The sequence below is a fragment of the Rhinatrema bivittatum genome, chromosome 5 (genome assembly GCF_901001135.1).
Source record: "Rhinatrema bivittatum chromosome 5, aRhiBiv1.1, whole genome shotgun sequence".
NCBI lineage: Eukaryota > Metazoa > Chordata > Amphibia > Gymnophiona > Rhinatrematidae > Rhinatrema > Rhinatrema bivittatum.
Window position 1 is genome coordinate 270,535,656 of NC_042619.1, and position 22,279 is coordinate 270,557,934.

Consider the following 22,279-nt stretch of genomic DNA (forward strand, 5'->3'; position numbering starts at 1 on the left):
GGCAGCAGCGAGTTCCATAACTGCTCTGGAATTCACTACAGAATTATCAACCTCCTGAGAGAGAAGCAGACAAGATCGTGCCACTAGGGCACAATAGGAAGCTATCTGTAAAGTCATTACCACTGCCTCAAAGGCTTGCTTAAGGATAGCTTCAATCCTCCTATCATGCACATCCTTCAAAGCCACTCCTCCCTCCACGGGGATAGTCGTTCACTTAGAGACGGCACAGACCAGCGCATCCAATTTGGGAAAATGCAAATGCTGTCTCACAGCGGGATCCAGGGGAGGCAAGCTTTCCAATGTCCAACCACCTTTGAAATTTGCCTCTGGGGCATCCCATTCAAGATTAATAAATTCTTGAATGGCATCCATAACAGGGAAAAAACAAGAGGCTTTATACAAAGAAACCAAAATGGGCTCCGACATGGCATCCGACCAGGAATACCCAGCTTCTTTAAGGTCTGGGAAATCAGGGCCGGCAGTTCATCTCTATGGAAGAACCTCAACATGGTTCGAAATGGTTCCAGTTCCAGAAGAAGGTTTCCATCTTCCAGGGAATCAGGATCTGCCTCATCATCAGTGCCATCTGGGTTCCTGTCAAGAATACCCGCAGAGAAATGAGGTGAGCCCCGGCGCTTAACCATAGGATTGGAAGAGGGTGGAGCCACTGGCTGAAGGTCTGACCTGATAGGATTGGGTGAAGCGGAGGACTGCACCTGAAGAAAGGGTTGTAAGCCTTGAAAAAACTCCACCCAAGAAAAAGCAGCCAGATCTAGTCCAAACCCAGAAGGAACTGGAGTGGGATCCACAGAACCATCATCACATGCAGAGGAGCCAGCCAAGGGAGTAATAAGGTCTGGTATCCCTCCAGACAAGGCCATAACCGAAACATCAGGATGGGAGGATCCAGGCTTAGCGAAGTCAAAGGAAGACAAGTCCTCCTAAGCGTCCAAACAGCACTGACACATGTCAGTGGCTAGGTCAGACTGAGAAGGCCGAATGTGACAGATAACACAGACAGAAAGGCGCTTAGGCTTCTTGTTCAACGGCGCCATCAGCGGTGATGAATGTGAATCCAAATGGTTCGCCCTCAAAAATGTATGCGCACAAAAATTAGGAACCTCAAAAAGTACCGCCAAAATGCACACACAACTTGTGTGCCAAGGCTGGAGCATATCACCACGCTAAAAACATCTGCACACAAAATGTGCGCCCAAACTGAGCGCACAACGCTTGTACAGAACCGATGCACTGCACACACCAATGTACTGTAGAGGGCAGTAAAGCATGTACAGAAGCATGCAAAAAAATGCTGCCGTGGCCTACCACGCGGTGAACAGGCAAAAAGCCTAACCGCGGGGCCTAGCCCAACGGGCCACTCAACCTGCCAACTGCCCAGTTCCCCTAACTCCAATAGGAGCAGGAACGAAAGTCGGAACGGCACGCCGAGCATTGGAAGGTAAAACCTTTTTTTTTTTTTTTAAACTTACCCGAGCTCAGCATTTACTGGCTGAGTACAGAGGCGGCCTCCTGCTGCGAGGGGAGATGGCATCTGCCATCACCGCTACACTCGGCCTCCTGCACCCGCTGCCTTTAAGCTGTACAATCAAACAAGTCCATGCTGGGAAACCCAGCTACTGGACCAAGGCACATATCTGAGGGATCACGGAAATCACCTCAGGAATTCCTAACTTGGTATCACCACACAAGAGCGGGGCTTTTCTTTATTCAATTTAAAATTCTCCTTCCAAATCTGAAGCAATCCCCATACGGACGTGCACGTCCACCATCTGCTGGAGACAGAGAATACTGGCAGGCTGGGGTCACTGCAGGAGTATATATACTGTGAAGTCAGCTTGCTCTGTCTGCATCTGCTGGCAGGGAAGCATAGCCCACTGGACCTGAGTCCATCTGTTTACACGCTAGGAAATATTTTTTCTCTCCCTGTGCACATTCTCCCCCACCATTTTTGGGAAGATCTCAGGAGCAGGTGAGGGGGCAGTAAACAGTGCAGCAAAACAAACTGAAAACAAAAGGGAGGAAGAAGCAAAAAGAAGAGATAGCCTACTGGTGAGACAGAAAGCCAACCTACACCCAAGAGGCACAGGATGTACTAGGGTGAGGGAGTGTCTCTCTCACTTTTACTGCACCATAGCTAAGGAGGAGCAACAGAGATGATGGCACTGTGTTTGCCATTAAGACTAAGAATATAACCCCCTTCCCCCTTCCACTCCCCAGTTTACCCATGTGTCCACAGTAAGGACAGCCCACAATTTTATTGCACCATTGTCGCTAAGAAATAATGACAGAGACACTGGCATTCTGTGTTAAAAGGAAGACCACAAACCATAACCCTAAGAACATATCCTCTGATAGTGCCCTGGCAGGGCCAACAGGACTCAAATCTGCAAGGGACAATTTGCTGCCCCCTCTGTGGTGCCCCTCCTCCCCAACAAGTTCCTCACTGCTATCCTCTTCCCTGCTACATCAGGCTGTGTAGGTCCCTGGTTGTAAGAAACACAAGTGACCCCTTTCCCTAAGCTCACAATCCCTTGGGATGCCATGGAGGTGTGGTCAGAAGAGTTGTGATCACAGAAGGCAGGGCTCATAGTCCCCGTGTTCAGCCCCAGCCTACATTTGAGGTCCTGAGCTGTTGTGGGTGTGGCAGTAGCTCTGGTGGTGGCATTGTCAGCATAATGAATAATTTATAAATTATTTATCAAGAGCAGCTCAATCAGAAAATGAAGTAAAGATTCCAGGAAAAAAAAAAGACAATATTTCAACAAATGTCAAACAGCATTAACTTCATGTTTAGTCCCCAAAACAGGCAGAAAATTATAAAGCCACCTAGAATAGACAGAAATCTTTCATAGGCCCCCAGCTGCTTTCTTTTTACTGTCTTTGCTTGTTTAAAGGAATAAACTTTTACATGCTGCCAAAAACTCACTTCCCAAAGCCCTAGATGTGAACCAAAATCCCAGAACAAGGCCTGGATCTCTCAACTCAGATTTCAGACTGGTCTTGGTGTGGTTCAGCACTTTAGCTTTTACTGCGGCAGACACCCACTCACTCATGATTGCATCCCTTAACTTTTCAAAAGCATGAATCACAAACATCTGCCCTTAGGTTTAATCGTCTTTTTTTTATCTTTTCTGTAGCAAATGACCATGTTGGCAGCCTATGATGCAGGGACCATAGGTTGTTGCCCAAGGGCATGAAATTTCATTAAAACTGTTTCAATAACCCACTCTCGGGCATAAACTCTTTTGGCAAGGGGGACACCAAGAAACTTCTCAGTTTGCTTCTCTATGAACATCTGTAATCGTGTCTTTTTAGAAACCTAATTCTCATTTTCCTATGAATGCCCCTTTGTAAATTAATAGCCTTTCATGGGCAGTAAAAGTAACGCTTTGATTTAAAGATCCCTCGTATTTATACCGCCACCACCCTCTCTGCTCCAAGCCGAGGCATGAAACCACTAAAGCCCTTCTCCTAGAAAGGAATTATTTGCTCGGAGACATTTAGGTGGTAGAAGTTGAAACCTCGAACTTAAAGTAAGAAAGAAGGCTGCAGACAGAGAGATGGAATACAAAGTCAAAGGGCTCAGGTACCTAGTTTTCCTGCATCTGTCTTCAGATTAAAATCCCAGTGGCGCGGCAGCTTCAGTGACATTTTAGTCGAGTTTCCCCCCTTCACCGCCGGCGTCGCTTCTGGTAAGGATCCTGAGCCCCACCCCCTTTCTCTTCTAAACTCTCCTCCCCGTCACCCCCTGGGCTGATCGCTGTTTAACTCTTGGTTCAGGTAGACCTGAAAAAAAACCCAAAACTGAATGCAGGTCCCTCTTGTCTCTGAGAATTACATGAAATTATTTTCTTATTTTTTCGGGGGTGGAGGAGGTTGTTTTTTTGTTTTGCATTTCCCGCCTTTCTCTCAACAAGTTTTATCTGTATCTGGCTAAGTCTGAGGCGCTTCTCTGTCAGCCTTTTGTTTTGGGGGGGGGGGGCGGCGGGAGCAGAACGCATTAATAGTTCAGAGCTTTTTTTTTTTTTTTTTTTTCTTCCTTTCTTACGTTCTGAGGAAGTGGGTGTCCTTTCTGCGCTGCCTTCCATACCCGCAGAGGGTTCTCAGTTTGTACTCTTGAGTAAGGCCAGAAACCAGCACCAAATCGTGTTCAGAAAAAAAAAATTAACAAAACAGCAGCACTACAGACCTTATATCGTTTGCATTCAAAAGATACTGCCGAGGTGCGTGTCATTCGTGGCTTGGGTTCTGGGATACGCTGGCAAGGCAGGGTGGCAGATGCTGCGAACTCTTCTGGTATAAGAGGTGCCATCCAGATGGTGCTGCTGGCAACCACCGATAAGCACTAAACTCACGGAAATGTTAAAAATACAAACAATTAACAGTCATGGAGGGAGAGCGGGGGGTGTACGAAACGGCTAAGTGCTAGATTTCACTTTTAACAAATGAAGTGTTGCACTCTGGCGTTCAGAATCATAATTGCATTTTTATTTACCTTTTTCTGACTACTTTAAGTAAGCGGTTATGTACAGGGCAGTTAATACCATACCTGGGGAACGTCTGAGCTGGGTCACCCTGTCCCCGAGATTGCTGACAAGTCTGCACTAGGCTGAGCTGTGTCTGTTCCAGGCTCACCCGTACCTCCCCTCTTTCCTTCATGCTTCCTGAGGAAGGGAAGGCGGGTGAGGTTGGAGCGGACACTACAGGGCAGTAAACTGGAGTACTCTCATCATGCTGCCTGAAGGGGAGGGTCAGAGTAGTAAACAGAAAGGCCCAGAGCATTCTAGTGTTGTGTTTCCCCAGACACCAGGTACTCCTGGGGGAATAGTGCACACAAAAACTTAAAATTCTGCAAACTTCTGCATACTTTATATTGGATAAAAATATCACAATATACATGACAATCTTAAGTAATTAATTTAAAATGTAATACAGAAAAAAGTTATTACTTAAAGATGCAGAGTTTTAAATATTTTGAATAGAATTTCCCTAGAAATTCACTGTAAGAGTGTCTTCCACCCTCTCCCTACTCCGCTGGCCAGTCTCCTTTCATTTTGCCATAAGAATATAAGATATGCCATACTGGGTCAGACCAAGGGTCCATCAAGCCCTGTATCCTGTTTCCAACTGTGGACAATCCAAGTCACAAGTACCTGGCAAGTACCCAAACATTAGATAGATCACAAGCTACTATTGCTTATTAATTGCCGTCATTGCAGTTTATGGATTTATTCTCCTGGAACTTATCCAAAACTTTTTTAACCCAGTTACACTAACTGCTGTAACCACATCCTCTGGCAATGAATTCCAGAGCTTAACTATGCACGGAGTGAAAAAGAATTTTCTTTGATTTGTTTTAAATGAGCTACATAAGAACATGCCGTACTGGGTCAGACCAAGGATCCATCAAGCCCAGCATCCTGTTTCCAACAGTGGCCAATCCAGGCCATAAGAACCTGGCAAGTACACAAAAACTAAGTCTATTCCATGTTACAGTTGCTAGTAATAGCAGTGGCTATTTTCTAAGTCAACTTAATTAATAGCAGATAATGGACTTCTCCTCCAAGAACTTATCCAATCCTTTTTTAAACACAGCTATACTAACTACACTAACCACATCCTCTGGCAACAAATTTCAGAGTTTAATTGTGCGTTGAGTGAAGAAGAACTTTCTCCGATTAGTTTTAAATATGCCACATGCTAACTTCATGGAGTGCCCCCTAGTCTTTCTATTATCCGAAAGAGTAAATAACCAATTCACATCTACCCGTTCTAGACCTCTCATGATTTTAAACACCTCTATCATATCCCCCCTCAGTCGTCTCTTCTCCAAGATGAAAAGTCCTAACCTCTTTAGTCTTTCCTCATAGGGGAGCTGTTCCATTCCCCTTATCATTTTGGTAGCCCTTCTCTGTACCTTCTCCATTGCAATTATATCTTTTTTGAGATGCGGCGACCAGAATTGTACACAGTATTCAAGGTGCGGTCTCACCATGGAGCAATACAGAGGCATAATGACATTTTCCGTTTTATTCACCATTCCCTTTCTAATAATTCCCAACATTGTTTGCTTTTTTGACTGCAGCAGCACACTGAACCGACAATTTCAATGTGTTATCCACTATGACACCTAGATCTCTTTCTTGGGATGTAGCACCTAATATGGAAGCTAACATTGTGTAATTATAGCATTGGTTATTTTTCCCTATATGCATCACCTTGCACTTATCCACATTAAATTTCACCTGCCATTTTGATGCTAACTTCATGGAGTGCCCCCTGGTCCTTCTTATCTGAGAGAGTAAATAACTAATTAACATTAACTAGTTCAAGTCCTTTCATGATTTTGTAGACTTCAATCATATCCCCCATCAGTTGTCTCTTCTGTAAACTGAACAGCCCTAACTTCTTTAGCCTTTATGATACACCCGGTCGCAGACGGCTGCGACCTCTGATGCTCACCTCTTTTCTCCCTGTCTCATCAACCCTGGGAAAGATAGTGGTGTCTGCCAGCCAACGCCAGCCTCCCCGGCGTCTCCAGAGCAGCATGGGCGCTGCCAACTGCCATCTTGAACCCTAGGACGCGCGCACGCACAAGGACCTCCTAAGTACACGTCATGGCGGTAATCTTGGGGGTGTCCCCTCCCGATGATGTCAGTCATCTTCCATACTTAAACCGATGGGCCCTTGGCTAAGATGAGTTAGCAAGGAGTTCCTACTTGCCTAATTCCATTCTACTTTGGACTTCCTGTTCCTATACCTACGTGGGTCTACGACGCTGAGTACCCACTCCTCGGGGGCTCACTTGCACTCTTGGCTATCCACTCCTCGGAGAGCCTTCTGCTAGTGTTTCTCCGACCCACTGCTTCGGAGCTATCCGGGACTTCCATCTGTGAGTATTACTCGAATTAGTACTTCATCGATTGCTGAATCCACTGGCGGTGTATCCCATTCCTCGGGCCACTACCGCTCGCTTCAACTCCTTCCTGCACATCCTGCGCAGCAAGAACCTGCTGCTTCGCTACAGCTTCCTTGAGCTGCCTTGCCTCAGTCTTCTCTACCAGCTCAGATCCTCGGCATACCTCGCGCTGCAGGCCACCACCTGACCCGCAAGCTGAGGTACACCATCACTTGTGGGAACATCCTGGCCTACCCCGCTCCACGGGCCACTACCAGACCTCCATCATCAGCGGCTCAGAACTGTATTTCCTCGCTCCCGCTCTGCGGGCTCTACCTCTTCTCAATAATAAAATCTCTGTCCAACAGTGTCCTGTGTAATCGAGACCAAGCCTACTGATGGTGAGGCCCACAGGGATCCTCCCTGTGGGCGGAGTCAGCTCTCACCTCGGCCTAGGGTTCACATACATACCAAACCATAACACTTTACTCATAGGGCAGCTGTTCCATTTTGGTCGCCCTTCTCTGCATTTTCTCCAGTGCAGCTATATCCTTTTTGAGATGTGGTGACCAGAACTGCACACAGTATTTAAGGTTTGGTGTCACCATGGAGCGATACAGAGGCATTATGACATCCTCCGTTTTATTTTCCATTCCCTTCTTAATAATTCCTAACATTGTTTGCTTTTTTGATCGCCACAGCACACTGGGCTGACAATTTCAATGTATTATCCACTATGACACCTAGATCCTTTTCCTGGGTCAGTGGTAACTCCCAAGATAGAACCTAATATTGTGTAAATACAGCATGGGTTATTTTTCCCTAAATGCATCACTTGTTAAATTTCATCTGCCATTTGGAAGCCCAATCTTCCAGTCTTCCAAGGTCCTCCTGCAATTCATCACAATCTGCTTGAGATTTAACTACTCTGAATAAATTTGATCACCTCGCTCATAAATTTGATCACCTCGCTCATCGTACTCCTTTCCAGATCATTTATAAATATATTAAAAAGCACCGGTCCAAGTACAGATCCTTGTAGCACTCCACTGTTTACGTTTTTCCACTGTGAAAGCTGAAAATTTAATCCTACTCTCTGTTTCCTGTCTTTTAACCAACTTGCAATCCACAAAAGGACATCATGTCCTATCCCCTGACTTTTTATTTTTCTTAGAAGCCTCTCATGTGGGACTTTGTCGAATGCCTTCTGAAAATCCAAATACTCCACATCTACTGGTTCACCTTTGTTCACATGTTTATTCACCCCTTCAAACAATGTAGATTTGTGAAGCAAGGCTTCCCTTGAGTAAATCCTAGGGAATTTGGGTAAATGTTTTGTGATTTTATTCTTTATAATAGTTTCCACGATTTTTCCTGGCACTGAAGTCAGGCTCACCGGTCTATAGTTTTCCAGATCACCCCTGGATCACTTTTTAAATATAGGGGTTACATTGGCCATCTTCCAATCTTCAGATACAAATTTTTACTAAAAGGTTTGAAATTTCATTTTTTTTAGTTCTTTCAGAACCCTGGAGTGTATACCATGCAATCCAAGTGATTTACTACTCTCAGCTTGTCAATCAGGCCTACCACATCTTCCAGGTTCACCGTGATTTGGTTCAATTGATCTGAATCATCACCCATGAAAACCTTCTCCAGAACGGGTATCTGTCCAATATCCTCTTCAATAAACACTGAAGCAATCGTTAAATCTTTCCATAATGGCCTTATCTTCTCTAAGTGCCCCTTTAACCCCTTGATCATCCAATGGTCCAACTGACTCCCTTGCAGGCTTTCTGCTTTGGACATATTTTAAAATTTTTTATTGTGAGTTTTAGCCTCTATGGCCAATTTATTTTCCAATTTTCTCTTAGCCTGTCTTATCAAAGTCTTGCATTTAACTTGCTAATGCTTTATCCTATTTTCTTCTGTTGGATCCTTCTTCCAATTTTTGAATGAAGATCTTTTGGCTAAAATAGCCTCTTTCACCTCACATTTTAACCATGCCGGTAATCGTTTTGTCTTCCTTTCATCTTTTTTTTTGTAATTTTTTATTTACTCTCTAGCATGAACAAAATACAAAGTAATCAACAGGGTGAGAACAGCCAGTATCGTTCACAAGGCATACATAACCCTTGAAACAGTAGTGGTGTAATATTTCCTCTAAACAATCTCTTTTGGTTTGTAATCGCACAGAGTAACAAATAAACGATACATACAATATCAAGTGTTCTGTCTTCCTTTGAGCAAATCCAACGATTTGGTGCTAGAATTCCACCCCCCCCTTTTTTATGCCCTGCCTCTCCGTCCCACTCCCCCCCCCCCTCTTCACCGAAGAATACATCACAGTCTGGTACTGGGTCAGGCTCAGCTCTATTGGTTTTTCCACTTTCGATAAGGTTCCCATATATCAAAAAATTTACTAACTCAATCATGTTGAACCGCAGTAAGATATCCCAACTGGTAAACTCTATCCAATCTAGAAAGAATATTGGTGAGACTAGGAGTGTTATCAGCCCTCCATCGGAGCGCAATTTCACTCCGAGTGGCTACAAAGATTTGCAATGACAGCCTCCGTTGCTTATCGCTACATGCCCCCCCAATCAAGCCCAGCAGACATCCCTTAGGATCTAATGGTATAGCAACCCCCAGAATCTCAGAGGCAAACCGGGTCACACTAGCCCACAGACCTAGCACCTGGTTACACATCCACCACATATGGTAAAATGTACCCTTCTCCCCGCATTTGCGCCAACATTGTTCGCTAAACTCGGGTTTTATACAGTGTAATCTTTCAGGTGCCATGTACCATCGATATAATAATTTATACCCGTTCTCTTTAATATTAGCAGAGATAGAGCTCCGACCCACAATCATATGGCATTGGTCCCATTCAGAGTCCGAGAGAGCCTGCCCAAGGTCACTTTCCCACTGACTCTGATAGCACATCTTGGCTTTAGGGCCACTATTTATAAGCATATATATCCGAGATATAGGTTTTGATATGGGCCCAGTCTGTTCACAGAACGATTCAAATAGTGACTTGCCTTTAAGAAGTTCACCTGGCGCCCCTTCAGAACGTAGAAAGTGTATAATTTGCCGATATGAGTATATGTCTCTGGGAGACATAACATAATCATCTTGCAAGTCCGTGGCTGAAATCAGCTGGGACCCCTGGTAAAATTGTCCTGCGGTGGTGATCCGCAATTGCTGCCACCACCGAGCAAAAGCTGTATCCTGCCCCGGAGAAAACAGAGGATGCATCAAAAAGGAGGTCAAGTGATAAATACTCTTATCCCCCACCAGGCGTCCCCTCCATTTCGCCCACAGCCGCAGAACTGATTGGGTGAAGGGTGTGAGCGATTTAGAGATGACCTTACGTATATCTCTGCTCCACACCCGAGATGCTAATGGAATGGGCCCAGAGACCGCCTGCTCTATCGCCACCCAAGGTTTAAACCCTCCTTTAGATTGCCAACTAACAACCACTCCCAGCATGATGGCTGTATAGTACCAGTTAAGGTTAGGGATATTAAGGCCCCCTCAAGACTTGTCCTTATATAAAATGTTACGGGATACCCTAGGTGGCTTCCGCTTCCAAATGAACTGGAAGAGCTTCCTTTGCCAGATTCTCATGGCCCCTTCCGGGATCGCCACGGGCAGCGTTTGAAACAAATAGCAAAATCTGGGTAATATGTTCATCTTGACAGCAGCCACTCTGCCAAACCAAGTTAGGTCAGACCTATCCCACCTGTCTAGGTCTTGTTATCTTTTTAATGCATGGAATACATCTGATCTGTGCTTCTAGGATGATATTTTTCATAATGTCCATGTCTGTTGCACACTTTTTACCTTTGTAGCTGCACCTTTCAGTTTTTTTCTATTTTCTCATTTTCTCAAAGTTTCCCTTTTGAAAGATTAGCGCTAGAGCCGTGGATTTACATACTGTCCCCCTTCCAGTCATTAATTCAAATTTGATCATATTATGATCCCTATTGCCAAACAGCCCCACCACCATTACCTCTCTCACCAAATTCTGTGCTCCACTGAGAATTAGATCTAAAATTGCTCCCTCTCTCCTTGGTTCCTGAACCAATTGCTCCATAAAACTCTCTTTTATTCCATCCAGGAACTTTATCTCTCTAGCATGCGCTGATGGTTCACTTAACCCATCAATATTGGGGGTAATTGAAATCTCCCTTTATTACTGCACTACCAGTTTGTTTATCTTCTCTAATTTTTCTTAGCATTTCACTGTCCGTCTTACCATTTTGGCCAGGTGGATGGTAGTATAAGAACATAAGAAATTGCCATGCTGGGTCAGACCAAGGGTCCATCAAGCCCTGCATCCTGTTTCCAACAGAGGCCAAACCAGGCCACAAGAACCTGGCAATTACCCAAACATTAAGAAGATCCCATGCTACTATACAATTAATAGCAGTGGCTATTCCCTAAGTAAACTTGATAATAGCCGTTAATGGACTTCTGCTCCAAGAACTTATCCAAACCTTTTTTGAATCCAGCTACATTAACTGCACTAACCACATCCTCTGGCAACAAATTCCAGAGCTTTATTGTGCATTGAGTAAAAAATAATTTTCTCCGATTAGTCTTAAATGTGCTACTTGCTAACTTCATAGAGTGCCCCCTAGTCCTATTATTCGAAAGTGTAAATAATCAATTCACATCTACTCATTCAAGACCTCTATCATATCCCCCCTCAGCCGTCTCTTCTCCAAGCTAAACAGCCCTAACCTCTTCAGCCTTTCCTCATAGGGAAACTGTTCCATCCCCTTTATCATTTTTGTTGCCCTTCTCTGTACCTTCTCCATCGCAACTATATCTTTTTTGAGATGCGGCGACCAGAATCGTACACAGTATTCAAGGGTCGGGCTCACCATGGAGCGATATAGAGGCATTATGAAATTTTCCGTTTTATTAACCATTCCCTTCCTAATAATTCCTAACATTGTTTGCTTTTTTGACTGCTGCAGCACACTGAGCCGACTATTTTATAGTATTATCCACTATGATGCCTAGATCTTTTTCCTGGGTGGTAGCTCCTAATATGGAACCTAACATCATGTACCTACAGCAAGGGTTATTTTTCCTTATATGCAACACCTTGCACTTGTCCACATTAAATTTCATCTGCCATTTGGATGCCCAATCTTCCAGTCTTGCAAGATCGTCCTGTAATGTATCACAATCCGCTTGTGACTTAACTATTCTGAATAATTTGTATCATCCGCAAATTTGATAATCTCACTCGTCGTATTCCTTTCCAGATCATTTATATATATATATTGACAAGCATTGGTCCAAGTTCAGATCCCTGAGGCACTCCACTGTTTACTCTTTTCCACTGAGAAAATTGACCATTTAATCCTACTCTCTGTTTCTTGTCTTTTAACCAGTTTGTAATCCACAAAAGGACATCGCCTCCTATCCCATGACTTTTTAGATTTCTTAGAAGCCTCTCATGAGGGACTTTGTCTAATGCCATCTGAAAATCCAAATACATTACATCTACCAGTTCACCTTTATCCACATGTTTATTAACACCTTCAAAAAAACAAAGCAGATTTGTTAGGCAAGACTTCCCTTGGGTAAATCCATGTTGACTGTGTTCCATTAAACCATATCTTTCTAGATGCTCTACGATTTTGATCTTGAGAATAGTTTCCACTATTTTTCCCGGCACTGAAGTCAGACTCATTGGTCTATAGTTACCCAGATCTCCCCTGGAGCCTTTTTTAAATATTGGGGTTACATTGGCCACCCTCCAGTCTTCAGGTACAATGGATGATGTTAATGATAGGTTACAAATTTTAACTAATAGATCAGAAATTTCATTTTTTAGTTCCTTCAGTACCCTAGGATGCATACCATCCGGTCCAGGTGATTTGTTACTCTTTAGTTTGTCAATCTGGCCTACTACATCTTCCAGGTTCACAGTGATTTCATTCAGTTCATCTGACTCATCACCCCTGAAAACCATCTCCGGAACTGGTATCTCCCCAACATCCTCATTAGTAAACACAGAAGCAAAGAATTCATTTAGTCTTTCTGCAATGGCCTTATCTTCCCTAACCCCTTATCTTCCCTAAGAGCCCCTTTAACCCCTCAGTCATCTAATGGTCCAATCGACTCCCTCACAGGTTTCTTGCTTCGGATGTATTTTTAAAAGTTTTTATGGGGGGGAGGAGCCAAGATGGCAGCATGCTAGAAGCGGTAGCTCGGAGTGCCTGTAGTTTCTTTGCTGAAAAACTGTTTAACTTCAAAATAAATGCCTCCTAAAAGAAAAGGACATGTGAGGGTATTTCCCTCTATACCTCCCACACTTCCCGGCAACGGACGATCCCCGAACTTACTGCGATTTATCCTGGAGGGGTGGCAAAATTCCCCGCTGACGATGCATCATTGGGAGCGTAGCAGGCGCCTGGGGAAACAACTTTAAACCCTTCTAACCTGAGGAAACAGACCGCTCCAGGTTTAACTTCACCACCAACGATCACGGTGTTAGACACAGATCCGGAGAGTCCAGTGAATAAACCGGAGGAAGTGGAAGTGTTGTGTAGAGGTTTAGAGACAGCTGAGGAGCGGGGAAGGTAAGAAATGCTGAACACTGTGTCACCTAATCTGCCAGGCCTCGGTGGAGGCGGTGAGTCACCTTGAGTGGAGTCTGGGGGGCTCGCGGCAGAGGAAGATCTTTTGGGGGCGCAGGGTGGTTCCACGGCTATAGACCTTATAAAACCGGGCTCGGTGACTCTGGAATTCCTATGGGAGTTGGTAGCCTCTTATGGCCCACGTTAAATTCGATGTCTGAGAAGTTGGACAAAGTATCCCAGGAACACGATGTTAAGATTTGTGAGAATACAAACAAGATTGCAGAATTACAAACAGCAGTAAAACTGACACAGAATATTTGTCATGCTTTAATCCAGGATAAGCAAGTGGTTAACAGAAGTGTGGAACTCATTGAAAATAGACTGAGGAGACTGAATTTAAGACTCTTGCATTTCCCAAAAATAATTGGGGAACAACCTAGAGTGACATTGAGGAAATATATGATAGAAACACTGAGAATACCATCTGATCAGATTCCAGCTATAAATAAGGTCTATTTCCTCCCATTTAATAGAAATAGGGAAGGTAATCAGCCACAACTTGATCTGAGTAATCTGAATGATATCTTGGAATCCTCCATAGAAATATATGAGAGCGACTTTACTGGTTTCCTTAATTACTGAAACTGATGTTAGTTTGTTAATGAAATTCTATTTTCAACATATGAGTGAGAGTTTCATGGGTCAAAGGATCCAAATATTCCCAGACTTATCGAAGATAATGCAGGAGAGGAGGAAGGCCTTTCTCTCTATGAGGCAGGAGTTAAATACAATGGGGGCCAAGTTTCTTTTAAGATACCCCTGTAAAGGGGTTGTTACCTTAAAATCGAGATGTTTATATATTCTATGCCCCGGAACAGCTCAGGGTATTTATAGACTCTAGGAAGAGGGCTTTTATAACCTCCTCCTCAAATGAGGAACCGGGTTAAAAATTTAAATCAGGCTGATGATGAAGAGGATAAATATTTGCTAGCATGTTAAGCTATTTCAATTGAAATGTTTTTCTTTCTAAATTGACTCCCAAGAGTCTCCTCCCTCCGATTTTCCTGAAATAAGATTGTGGTCTAAATTATGGATGATGTTTTCGTTAATGTATAAATGGTGGGAGCAAATATGTTTCAGAATTTCTGTACAAAGTTTTTTTTCTTTGTAATTGTATAAAAAGCAATAAAGAAAAAAAAATTAAAAATTTTTATTATGAGTTTTTGCCTCTTTGGCCAACTTCATTTCAAATTCTCTGTTCGCCTGCCTTATCGATGTTTTACACTTAACTTGACAATGCTTATGTTTTATCCTATTTTCTTCAGATGGATTCTTCCAATTTTTGAAGGATTTTTTTTGGCTAAAATAGCCTCTTTCACCTCACCTTTTAACCATGACGGTAATCGTTTTGCCTTCCTTCCACCTTTCTTAATGTGTGGAATACATATGGACTGCGCCTCTAGGATTATAGTTTTAAACAATGTCCAAGCCTGTTGAACACTTTTAACCTTTGCAGCTGCACCTTTCAGTTTTTTTCTATTTTCCTCATTTTATCAAAGTTTCCCCTTTTGAAAGTTTAGTGTTAGAGCTGCAGATTTACTATTCTCTTCCCCAATACACAAGGGATTTCTACCCATAAAAATTCGATTGTACATTTAGTCTCGTGCAGGATCTTTTTCCTGTTGGACTCTATGCCATCCCTGACATGAAGCGCCACCCCACCACCAAGATGCTCCTCTCTGTCATTACGAGATAATTTGTACCCCGGTATAGCAATGTCCCATTGGTTATCCTCTTTCCACCATGTCTTTGAGATGCCAATTAAGTCTATGTTATCATTCACTGCTATACACTCTAATTCTCCCATTTTTTTAATAACCTTTATTTATCTATTCAGGAAGAAAGATAACAAAACAAAAGCTCTTTAGTACAAGGTCTAGTGACAAGATTAGCAATCTGATAGTCTTGGGTGTACAACAATACAAAACAACAGTACAACATTTTACCCAGATTACAGTAAACCCATCTTTCTAGTGGTGGTAAGGAACCTTGCAACCATTGGGGCGGATTTTAAATGCCCTGCGCGTGTAAATCCGGCTGGATTTACGCGCGCCGGCGCACCTATTTTGCATAGGCTGCCGGCGCGCGCAGAGCCCCGGGACGCGCGTAAGTCCCGGGGCTTTCTAAAAGGGGTGTGTCGGGGGCGTGTCTAAAATGACGCAGCATGACGGGGGCGGGCCCGGGGGCGTGGTCGAGGCCTCCGGACCAGCTCCCGGGTTGGGTGATGGCGCGCCAGCAGCCCGCTGGTGCGAGTAGATTTATGTCTGCTTTTAGCAGGCGTAAATCATGAAACAAAGGTAAGGGGGAGTTTAGATAGGGCTGGGGGGGTGGGTTAGGTGGGGGAAGGGCGAAGGAAAGTACCCTCCGAGGCCGCTCCGAAATCAGAGCGGCCTCGGAGGGAACAGGCAGCGCGTGCTGGGCTCGGCGCACGCAGGTTGCACAAATGTGCACCCCCTTGTGCGCGCCAACCCTGGATTTTATAAGATACGCGCGTATCTTATAAAATCCAGCGTACTTTTGTTCACGCCTGGTGTGCGAACAAAAGTATGCGATCGCGCAAATTTAGAAAATCTACCCCACGGTCTTTATCATTCCCCCTCCTTCCCCTCCCATCCCGAGCGACTGTGGTTATCGTTAGCCATAACATTTATTGTCCGATTTCCAAACAGTGTCATAGTACTTTTCATATTCCTTTAAGTCGCCGTAAATTCGTGAGAAAAAGAAAACCACTCCTACCACGGACCCATATTATGTAGAAGCATAAATACTGGTAGTCTAGGGTTTAAGTCACAGTACTCTTGTAATGTAGCAAAAAAGAAAAGAAAAGAAGCGTAACTGCAGTAGAGTCCCTGGTGATAAGGATAATAGGAAGAAGAGTAATATCCATGATGTACAGGTTAGAAAGATTGAAGGCTAGAGGCTCGTGTCGTCGAGTAGTGCTGCAAACAAGGCCATAGTTAAGTTGCACAATATTAATTCTTCCATCTTACTTCTTAGACTTCTGGCATTTCAAAGTGTGTTTTTTGTTAGTATTTACATTCTACTTTTCAGTTGACAGGGATAAACTGGAATCTTTTAGCTCAGGTGAGTTTTTAATTACAGGCACTTGGATTACTTTTCTTATTATTGGAACCTCTCTTTTGGGATGCCCAAACTCTAATGCTTCATTAGTATCCTTTGAAGATACCTCCCTCCGAACCATGCACTGCTGAGTGACCGTCAGTTTTCCCCTTTGTTCTAGTTTAAAAGCTGCTCTATCTCCTTTTTAAAGGTTAGCACCAACAGCCTGGTTCCACTCTGGTTAAGGTGGAGCCCATCCCTTAGGAAAAGATTATCTCAGGCCCCAACTCCTCCACCTGCCACTCTCTCTCCCCCTTCCCCCTCTAGGCTCAATCCTTTCTACTCCCAGAGTTTGACTCCTCTCTCTATACTGCCCCTCACACAGGCTCCCTCTGTCTCTCTCACACACATACAGGCTCCCTTCCCTCTTGTACACACACATCCCCTCATACAGGCTCCCTACTCTCTCTCTCTCATGCATACACACTCTCATACAAACTCCCTCTCTCTCACCCCATACAGGCTCCCTCTCTTGCACATACCCCCACACAGGCTCCCTTTCTCTCTCACGCATACACCTCCACACAGACTCCCCCTGCTCGTGTGGTTGTACTGCAACCACCACCGCAGCTGAGTCTGCACTCTGGCCGGTAGAGGTAGATGCATGGAGTAATGCCGGAAGCGGGGGCTCCATCGAGAGAGCAGGGAGCGTTGTAGAGGTCTCATATGGGCCCTTGCCCAGGGTACCACTTCCAGGGTGGATGCCATGAGACCGAGAACCTGCAGGTAATCCCAAGCTGTGGGTCGACTGGCTCCCATCAAGGACCGAAGACGCGTCTTAAGTTTTAATCTTCTCTTGGTGGTGAGACTGACTGTGTCTGCCTGGGTGTCGAACTGGACTCCCAGATATTCCAGAGATTGGGAAGGCTGTATACAACTCTTGTTTAGGTTGACTACCCATCCCAGGCTTTCCAGAAGGGCGATCACTCTGTTGGTTGCCCGATGGCTCTCCTCTCGCGATTTCGCCCTGATCAGCCAATCGTCTAGGTAGGGATGGACAAGGATTCCTTCCCGTCTGAGCGCCGCTGCTACCACTACGATCACCTTGGTGAAGGTCCGTGGCGACGTGGCCAGCCCGAAGGGCAAAGCCCGGAACTGGAAATGGCGTCCCAGCACCTTGAAGCGTAGGTAGCGCTGATGATCCTGGTGAATCGGGATATGCAGGTAGGCTTCTGATAAATCTAAGGCCGTGAGGAATTCTCCTGGCTGTACTGCGTTCTTGACTGAGCGCAGCGTTTCCATGCGAAACCTCGGGACCCGTAAGTATCGATTGACTGACTTGAGGTCCAATACGGGCCGGAAAGTGCCCTCTTTCTTGGGTACCATGAAATAAATGGAATAATGCCCAGAATTCATTTCCCGTGCACGTGCCAGGATTATGGCTTTCAAGGACAGGAGCCTCGCCAAGGTAGCTTCCAATGCTACCTTCTTGTGGATCGGACACGAAGATTCCACAAACCTGTCCGGAGGTAGATGATGGAAGTCCAGAAAATAACCCTCTCGGATGATGGCGAGGACCCACTGGTCCGACGTAATCTCGACCCATCTGGGGTAGAAGAGGGTTAACCTGCCCCCTATGGCCCCGTCCCCCAGATGGATCAGCTGAATCTCATTGGGAGGCGCGGCCGGGGCCTGAACCCGAGCCGGCTCCCCTCTTCTGCTGCTTGGGCCGAAAGGACTGGTTCCTGGCCTGAGGTCGGGGTGCCTGATAGCGATCCCTATAGGGAATGAAGCGTTGGGAGCTTCTGCCTCTGGAAGGCCTTGGAAAGGCGCACTGGTTCCTTTTGAACCTGTTTTTCGGCAGTCGAGGTATAGGAGAGGCACCCTATGTGCCGACCAGTTTATCAAGGTCGCTGCCGAACAGGAAAGAACCCCTAAAGGGCATTCTGGTGAGGCGTGTCTTTGAAGGAGCATCCGCTGACCAATTCCGTATCCAGAGCTGCCTCCTGGCAGCCACAGAAGATGAGATCCCCTTGGCTGTTGTACAGACGAGGTCGGATGCAGCAACAGGAGCAGCAGCCACAGCAACAGCAGGGCCTGGACGGGAAGCTGATTGCATCTGTACAAAGGCATGGATCCCCTTAAAGAGATCCACCCAGGAAATGGAAGCGGTCTCTAGTCGTCGGGGTACCAGGTCCCCCGGGATCCCAGGTTGTTCGAGACTGCCTGCGAGATCCGGGGTGGCCCCTAGGGAACTGTCAACAAACCTTGGTTGAGACTGGTCCTGGCCCGAGGCTCCCACTGCCTTCTCACATTGGGCACAAAGGGAGTCTGGCTCCTCGCTGTGCGTGGCTCTGAGCTGGCATGCTGAGCAGAGGCCGAGAACTTTCACGCCGGAATCAGGAGGCACCGCCGCTGGGGACACCGGGGCATTCGACTGTTCCATAGCGAGCTGAAGAATATGCGCTGAATAATATGTGGCAGCAATATGCGCTTAATACAATAAGCGCTCAATATAATATGCGCTCAATAATAAGCGAGAGCTATATACGCTTAATACAATATGCGCTCAATAGTAAGCGACAGCTATATACGCTTAATACAAATTGCGCTCAATAGTAAGCAGCAGCTATATACGCTTAATACAATATGCGCTCAATAATAAGCGGCAGCTATATACGCTTAATACAATATGCGCTCAATAATATGCCAATATACGCTGAATACAATACAGGCGCCTATCATGAGCGCTCAATACCTGAACAGGGCCAACAAAATGGCGACCTCCGCGGCGTGCTGCATACAGGCAACGCCGCCGATCCTCGAACTTCGGAAACCAAAAGTAAAAGTTGTGCGCCTTACCTGATCCTCGGCGCTTCCCGGCTGAAACCCCGGCAGTCTCCGGCTGCGGGGGGAGAGGGGAAATACCGTCACCGCCGCGCTTGAGGAATGCACCCGCTGCCTCCCAAGTCCACACCGGGACCGAGGCGCCTCTTAGCCCGCCCAAGCCTCGCTCGGGGGCTGGGTCCCTGCCGCGATTCGGCCACCGGACCGAGGCCTAACCTCCGAGGGACCACGGAAATCACCTCGGGAAACTCAACTGGGGGAGGGACCGAATGGTATCACTGCAGGAGTGCGGGGCTCGATGTTCCTGTAAGAATTTAGCTTAAATGATTTGCCCAAGGTCACATGGAGCATCAGTGTGGGAAATGGGATTTGAACCTTGGCTTCCCTTGTTCTCAGCCTGCTGCCCTAACCACAAGGCTAGTCGAACTCCCCAGTAGAAAGTAGAAAATAGAAAGTAGATTGGAAACACGCTCAGCGAGCATGCAGGCTCTCCAAACTGCTTTGGAGACGGAAATTACTGAAGAGCTTCACTTCCTGTGGGGGTATATGTACCCGTGCTGACGTCAGATCCGTCTCCAACTGCTAGCACGAGCACACTATACCCACTTGTTCTGAGTCCATCTGGCTACACGACAGGAAAACTTATGTTTACAAACAATTTTTTTTTTTAACCAACAGCATTCTCCTATTCCTTTGGACTTCCAGTTCAATTAGAACTAGGGCTGAGATCAAGGGGGCAATGGAATGCCTTTTTGGTTGGGGGAGCCATGCGACTCTGCCCCCAACGTCTATAATTGTTATTCTTTTACATAGATTATTCACATAAACCATATAATGTATAATTTATTACTATAACAATACTAATTTCAAAACTAAGTTTAAAAAAGCACTCCAGGAGAGAGGAGGTGCCAGCACGGCCATATGGCTAAGGCCTACAATGTTCAAGGGGCCTACTTTTGTTGGGCAAAATTTAAAAAAAAAAGCTAAATATATCTATTTCTAACAGGTATAAATAAAAATTTCAATTGTAATTTAAGAATTTGCTAACAAAAAAGTTCGTAAAGCCTTCTTAAATAAATAACAATTATTTGGGAAATTTAGAAAACGATTTCTCTTATTAAGTATCACATCAGAACCTTACATGGGGGCCTACTTTTCTTAGCTGGCACGGGCCTAATTCCTACTCTCTCCGGCCCTGCCTACACTGAAGCTCCACATCCTGATTTTTCGTGAAAGGAGTTGGAAAGCACTGCTAGTAAGTCCCCTCCCCACCCACATGCAGTTGCAGAGATGGGCAGGAACAGATCTCACCATTAAAATAAAGTCTACAAGCTGAGCAATTTCCAAAATATTACACAGAGTAGGCCAAGCATGAAAACATTTGCTAGTCTACAGAGCATGGGGCTTATAGGCAGATTTCAGCATTTGCCAAACTATTAAGATTAGAAATGCTGGCATTTTTACAAGTCAACTTTGAGCCTATTCCCACCTCTTATTCTGTTATTTACAATTACTATAATTTCAATTGTGGGTGGGAGAAGGGAGAGAGGTTTCTGCAGGCAACCGTGATTTATTTCCAGAAGGAAATAAATCACGAAACCTACAACCTGCTTCTGGATACCACAGTCAAAAATCATATTGCACGGCAGATGTTTTACAAAATAAATACATCACTTTTTAAAATGACAATGGATAAAACATCTGCAGAAAAACAATAAAAAGTCTCTTCAAAGGAAAAACCACAATGGTAAACAAACATTTGTGCTTGCCTTGTAAAGTGCCAGGGCAGAGGCCAGGAAAATATAGAATTTTCAAAAAATACCAGCTCAGAGATCAAATAAGTCTTTTGAAACAAAAAAATGTATTGGAAAAATAAAGAAATGCAGTAAAGCTTAGACGTCAGATAAAATCATGCAGCATAAAGCCTCTCAAGCAACCTAACCCCAGCACAAGCATGGTCACTTTCTCACCCATTTCAACAACAAAAACCAAAACATACTTTCTCCATTAGCTGGCCAGAGACAAAGTGTGGAAAAGAGATGCAGAAACAACTTGCATAAGTTCAGGAACCCTCTTCCCACAAAGAAACACATTTTCCATTGATTAAAAAAAAAAAGCCCCCCACCAAAAAGCTACGATGAAGGTCCTGCTTCCACACTGTGTTTTTGCACGAGGCAGGACTTTGTGCCAATTGTCAATCAAATCACCACAGCTTGCCTGCCTCCACCATTGGTCCTCTGTGAGCCTCGTTCTTATTGGCTCTATCTGTCGGTTGCTGCTACTTTTCCCTGCAGCTCGATCAAGCTCAGGCGCTGTCTTTGGGCCCTCCATCCTCTCTCCCAGCAGGTAGGTGCGGTTGTGTGGAAAGGGGAAAACTCCATGGGCTGAAGTGTTGGGCTTGCAGCTTAAAAAGAACACTGGTCACAGCATTCACTTATCATTCCAGAAGGGAGGAGAGCCAAAGAAAAGCCAACAGCATTCTAAATTAGTGGTGCACTGCACACCCCATTTTAAAATTGGTGGTGCCTGTGCACTATGAATGCAATCCCCACGTTCACTTAGTCTCCAAACACCAAATCTTGTACAGTGTAAATCACTCCCAAAATTGGCCCAGGCCTGCAATAGTCCCAGTAACGCTGTGGCAGTCTCTCTTGAAAGATCCCAAATTATTCACAACAGTTTCAGAAATGGCCAAAGACAACTCATTTTCAGGCAGGCAGTGACATTTCCCAGGTCCTGCACTGAAGCTCCAAAACAGGAATACACCCTCTTGCTGTCCTTC

At 45.1% G+C, this 22,279-nt stretch overlaps 1 protein-coding gene across 2 annotated transcripts in view; it reads right to left on the reverse strand.

The window, feature by feature from the left end:
* The window catches only part of ARHGAP25 (Rho GTPase activating protein 25), a 125,401-nt gene extending 121,070 nt beyond the window's left edge, over window positions 1-4,331 (reverse strand). Inside the window, exon 1 of one of the 2 annotated variants that reach the window (XM_029604039.1) lies at window positions 4,211-4,331. Coding sequence is in view for 1 of the 2 variants with exons in the window: in XM_029604038.1 (XP_029459898.1) it covers window positions 3,612-3,672 (61 nt within the window). In the remaining variant the exon portion in view is untranslated. Of the gene's footprint in view, window positions 1-3,611; window positions 3,682-4,210 lie in introns of those variants that run through there. The other variant, XM_029604038.1, reaches the window with a different exon arrangement.
* Between the last annotated feature and the right edge of the window lie 17,948 nt (window positions 4,332-22,279).